Source organism: Ochotona curzoniae, unplaced genomic scaffold (genome assembly GCF_017591425.1).
Source record: "Ochotona curzoniae isolate NIBS_2020 unplaced genomic scaffold, NIBS_Ocur_1.0 contig_2404, whole genome shotgun sequence".
NCBI classification, from domain to species: domain Eukaryota; kingdom Metazoa; phylum Chordata; class Mammalia; order Lagomorpha; family Ochotonidae; genus Ochotona; species Ochotona curzoniae.
In genome coordinates this window covers 12,017,468-12,023,078 of record NW_024465451.1, presented here as the reverse complement: position 1 = coordinate 12,023,078, position 5,611 = coordinate 12,017,468, and the positions used below count along the sequence as shown (strand labels likewise).

At 49.8% G+C, this 5,611-nt stretch overlaps 1 protein-coding gene across 1 annotated transcript; it reads right to left on the bottom strand.

The window, feature by feature from the left end:
• Window positions 1-985: 985 nt before the first annotated feature.
• On the bottom strand, window positions 986-3,993 carry ZNF691 (zinc finger protein 691). Its single transcript, XM_040974466.1, has one exon. It carries the CDS (start codon window positions 3,810-3,812, stop codon window positions 2,976-2,978), a length of 837 nt encoding a protein of 278 aa, XP_040830400.1. The 5' UTR covers window positions 3,813-3,993; the 3' UTR covers window positions 986-2,975.
• Window positions 3,994-5,611: the final 1,618 nt, after the last annotated feature.

Below are 5,611 nucleotides of genomic sequence, written 5' to 3'. Positions count from 1 at the left end.
AGTTGTGTGTGAAGTGAAGCAATTCTTCTTACCTGTTTCACTGTAGCCTTTCTTGCATGTATGCCTGGGGTACTTAAACTCCCAAAATGCTCCCAGGGGCATGTGATGTTACTAGGGTCCTGTCTCAGGGGCAAGCAGGTGAGGGTTCTTATTCTGCCATCGTGCTGACATCACTGCCTCATCTTTTAAATGTGATATTTCATATCCTCTAAGATATCGATTTCAGGAAACTTCAGGGTTGTTGAGATGAAGAACAGAAACCTGCAGCAATGGTAAGACATCACACACAGCAAGATGCACCACACTATTGCTATGGTAATCCAAGAAGGGGAGGGGGGAAGCAGCCAGAGATGGGAGAGGAAACCAATGATCAGCCAAGAGGTGACTCCCTCTAGAGTCCCCCAACCTCTACAAGGGACTAGAAAATGCCAAAATACTTGGTGTGATGAAATTACTTAAAGAATCTGGTAAAAGAGCAGCAAGTTCGGTAGCAAGGGTACTGGTGACAAAACAGAGACTCATACAGATCCTAGGAACGTCAGACAAATGAGTATCATCAGCTTGTAAGCCCCAGGGGGCCACAGCACTGTCCAGAGGGTTTGGACTTTGCAACTCTGTGGAACTGGCAAGGTTCTGAGGCCACCCTGCAGAGCTCTCTGTGGACTAAGAGGATCCCCGCTGGGGCCTGGTTTACATAAACAGCACCGTCCCCAATACCTGGCTGCATTCGTTAATCTTCCATGCTGCCTCAACAGCAAGCATGAACACATCATCCGCCAACTTGAAGACCTTACCATCCACAGCCCCAAACTTCCTGTCACAACTTTGTTTCTTGCACAATCCAGGTCCTACCTTGCTAGCCTCCTCTCCTCCCACAGGACACTATAACCGAATCCAATATTTCCTTGCTTCCTGAAAATTCTTCCTCATTTATGCAAAATGTCCTACTTTTCTTCACTCACTAAGCATTTACTCATTCTTCCAGACAAAATTCAATACTCATCCCACCCCAACATCTCAAATAAGTGAACTAGCCAGGAGACAAAAGCATGGACTAATTCAGAAACCCTAGTCTAGGAAGTCTAGGAACAGGGTTGGGAAAGAACAGAGGAGATTGCTCACGGGTTCCTGTCCCAAAGGCCAGAGCAGGTGCCTGGAACACTGGCTTTCAGCCTGACAGCAATTCAAGGGCTACAAGGATCTTCACACCAAGTTTGACAGTGGATATAATGGGATCAGACACATCTTAATGTAAATCTTGGCTATGCCGACAGGTCATGTCATTTACCCTGCTTTTTTACTCTTGAAAACGGGAACATCTTGAAGCATAGGAATAACACAACTGCCAACAGCTGGCCCTTAATAGGCATTCCATAAATGGTGATTTTTACATTTAGCTGTGTGCCAGTTTACAGGTGCAACTTCAGGGGGATGCCTACCTAAAACACTGGGTTCTCAAGGAGCAAGAACATATGTGAGAAGCACAAAGTGCCCTACAGAAGAATCCAACCCTAGAGAATCATTTGCAAAGACTTCTTTCGTAGTCCGAGAAAACAGAGGTTTTGGATTTGGGCACAGCAGGTTCAGTTCCTGGCTGCGCCTGTCGCCTCCTTCCACCAGCCTGGTTCCCTGTTAGGTCACAGGCATACAGGATTGTGGTGAGAATTCATTAAGATGATGAAATGTAAAGCTCACATAAAGGCATGTCCCTTCCCCAGGCAAGAGGCAGGATCCCATCTGACATGTCTGACAGTGACTGGGGCAGCTTCAAGCCTGGTGTCTGACTCACACTCGGCCGACTATCTACAAATGAAGCTCAGGGCTCCAGTCTGATGACAGAGGTAGAGATGGGTCTTAAGTATTTGGTAAAAGAAAAATGAGTGAGCACTGAACTTCCATGTAGAACATTCTACCCCACCATGCACAGGGGACAGGAAGCAGGCCTGATGTGTGATGGCTCCCAGCTCCAGACCAGACTCTCAAGTATCTCCTCCTTCCGAAGCCGCCCGGAGAATGAAATGACAAAAGCACCAGCTGGGAGTCAGGGCAGCACAGGTGTGAACCCTGGCTCCACCACACACCTGCTGGAAGATGCCACAAGCAACTCTGTCTTCTTATGAGAACAGAGGACACCAGATAGGTAAAGGAGAGATGCAGAATCAATGTGTAGAATCAAGAGCACATGGCGTATACTTGATCAATGCTGGTTCCTTTCTTTGTCCCCTTCTTCTCAGAGGCGCCAGTTTCTTGGCTTTCAAAGCAGTCATCCAGCTGAGACTTCAACTCCCTTCCAGAACGAAGGCGCTGGAACCATCTCCCCAGCTACCCACTTCCCCAAAATAAGTACACGGGTCCTCTTCATTGAAAGATTTTACTACTAATCACTCTGAGGACACAGATGCAGGTTGGGGAAGGATAACGGGTAACACACATGGGGATATGAAGGCAGTATGTGGCGGCTCCTGGGCCACAGCTCCCTGAGGGCTTCCCTCGCATGCCTAAGGCAGGCCCGCAAACCTTTCCTCCTGACCAAGGAGATCCCTTCCCCTGGGAAGGCTGCTCCTCCCAGCTCACAACTCTGGAAGCAACACTGGGGACCACAGGCGGGAGCTAGCAGGCCACTATGGTGCACGTTAGACAGTTCATAGACAAGTGACCCCCGACTCACAGGTCTGTCCTGGGCGGCAGGGGAACTACTGCCCTAACAACATGAGCATGCTCCGAGACTGCCCTATTTCTTGCCCACTTGCAGAGTGGAAACCAACACTGGGACCCCTGACTCTACAGAGCAAGAAACTACCTGTAAAAGGGCAAGGGTTTCGATTTCAGAGCCCCCTCTGAATGCCTTCCTGGAGACCCTGGTTTCAGAGAGAGGACACCATCCACCAAGGTAGGATCAAGGGCTCGAGGTCAAGTGGCAGCAGCACATCCTAAAGACCTACTTCCTCCACTAGGCTGGGGTTTCTCTGTTTCTTTCAGCTGGAATCCTTCCCAGCCTGCTCGTCCCCATGTGTCCTCTGGTGACGGATGAGGTTTGAGCTTCGGGAGAAGTGTTTGCCGCACAGGGTGCACCGGTAGGGCTTCTCCCCTCGGTGGGTCCTCTGGTGTGCCCCAAAGTTGGAGATGTCACTGAAGGTCCGCCCACACTCGGTACACTCATAAGGCCTCTCGCCCGTGTGTGTGCGATGGTGCACGCCAAAGCTGGAGCTGTTGCTGAAGCTCTTGCCACACTCGCAGCAGATGTAGGGCGCAGGCTCCAGGTGGGTCCGTTGGTGCACGGCCAGTGTGGCGCTCTGGCTGAAGCTCTTGCCACACATGTCACAGCGGTAGGGCCGCTTGCCCAGGTGGTCCTGCTGGTGTGTGGTGAGGTCTGAACGCCGTCGAAAGCTCTCCTGACACTTGGAGCATTGGTAGTGCTTCTCTTCCAGGTGTATCCGCTCATGCCGGATGCGGTTGGAGCTCCTGGAGAAGCTCTTGCCGCATTCAGAACACTTGTAAGGCTTCTCGCCGGTGTGGATCCGCAGGTGCATCCTTAGGTTGGAGGTGTTGTTGAAGGTTTTGCCACACTGGGTGCAGATAAACGGCTTCTCGTTGACCTCGGGCCTTGGATGAGCAATGCCCCCTGGCTCCCCAGCTGGGGCAGGAGCTTTCTGCCACTGCATTTGGGGATGGGTTCCTTGTGGCCCCTCTGACAGGCTCTCCTCCCCAGGTGGGATCCGAGACCCCTCTGAGTCATCCACTTGCCAAGGCTTCCCCCCTTCCCCTTCATCAGGTAGCGGTGCTTCCAGACTGTGCTCCTTCTCACTGCCCATCTCTGAACCCTGAGAATGAACACAAATGGCCAACACCTTTATTCCTGGGGTCAGGCCAGACCACGGGGAAGCTCCTGCTCTAGCTGAAGGAGTGGACCCTTCCCCTGGGAACCACCCATCAGGAATTGCCTCAATTAACTGGAGTAACTGGCTTGAATGTCCTCTACTTGGTAACTTCCAAGTGATGAATTTTCACAGATATTGCAAGCTACCCAACAGAGCCAAAAAAAAAAAAAAAAGGTACTAGCTTGGTCTAGCACCAAATAACACCTGCGGGATGTGAGTGATGTCACTTCTTGACACCACTAAATATACTAAGTATACTCTCATTTGTGTCTGAATACAGGAGCTTCCATTTGAGCACAAATTCAATTGTTGGGCCCAACTGTAAGGTAACTAAAAGGCCTTTGAATTTTAATCTTGCTTTAGAAAATGTTCCTTAATGGCATCCACATGTTAGCCTGCAGAAGCGCTCATCCTTGAGGCTCTTGGGATACACAAAGTCCAGCTGTGAGTCTTCTGCAGACCCACCACAGCTGGCAACTAAAGTGTTAACACCTGGCCCTTCCAAGACTACTGTAGGACCTGGGACTGATGGATCAGTGCCCACTCCCACCACACTCTCAAACACCACACAAAGCCAGCCCCCACACACATATACCACAGCCACACACTAGCCATACGCATACCACAAATACAGTCAGCCACACTTTCATGCAACACACGGTCATAAACACCACACACAGCCACATACAGGTCTCCCTGCCACTCTTATAATATAGCATCCACAGTCCTCCCATGCATATAACCACATACAACACAAGGCTACACACACACACACAGTCACATACATAGCTATACAAGTCCACACCACACACTGCCCATTTATTACACAGCACTACGCACAAAGACACACAAAGACACACACAGACACAAACCACACTGCCTCTTTCCCACCACCTACACACAGCTAGACACACACACTGCCCAGAGAGGCCCTGCTTTTGCAGACTTCTTTGGGTCCCCAGAGCCAAGGGCAGGAAATGAGGAAAGAAAAAAAATGGTTGTGATGGGAGAGCTGGCTTTTCCTCTAGGTCTAGACAAAACCATGCCACTTCAAAAGGCAGAGCAGGCTGCTGTGCCAGTGAGATGCCATCCTGGGTGACACAAACAAGGGACAAGGGAGAGAAGCATGGGCTCTGCCCAGTGACCACGGAAGGAGAAAGAGTTCTAATTCCTTCAGTCCAGCAAGGATCACTTAGGGCTGGATCCCAATATTGACTCCCACTCCCTTTGTGACGGTCTGCAGACCAGGCCCCTCTGGGCTGTAGCTCTCTCATCACATTTTGTATTAGAAAAAACACTCAAGAGAGTGGGACATGCAAAGTGCTGGTCACTCAGCAAACAGCAGCTGTAATAACTGCCCTAGCCCCGTGAAGAACAGTGGAATGAAAGAGAGGTCCTTAAGGGCCTCTAAATTATATTGTTAGGAAAGCCAAAAAAAAAAAAAAAAAGCTCTATGTTTAAGAGTAGTATACAATTATATGGAATCTACCACGTAAAATGTGGTAGAACCCCAACTCTTGTAAGGAGCAGAAGTCAACAAACTCACGCCCCTGAGGACCCAGGAATAACTATTTGGGGCTACAGGACCTCCACTGTGCCCACTCAGCTATGCCATTGTACCATGAAAGCAACGAAGGATGAGACATAAAAGAATGAGTGTGCCTGTGTTCTAATAAAACTTTATTCACTTCATTTAACAACAGGAGGTCTGGGACTAGCCCTGGACGCTGCAG

What these genes read in the sequence shown, in the direction of transcription:
- ZNF691 (XM_040974466.1), bottom strand. Translation starts at nt 3,812, where the DNA reads ATGGGCAGTGAGAAGGAGCACAGTCTGGAAGCACCGCTACCTGATGAA.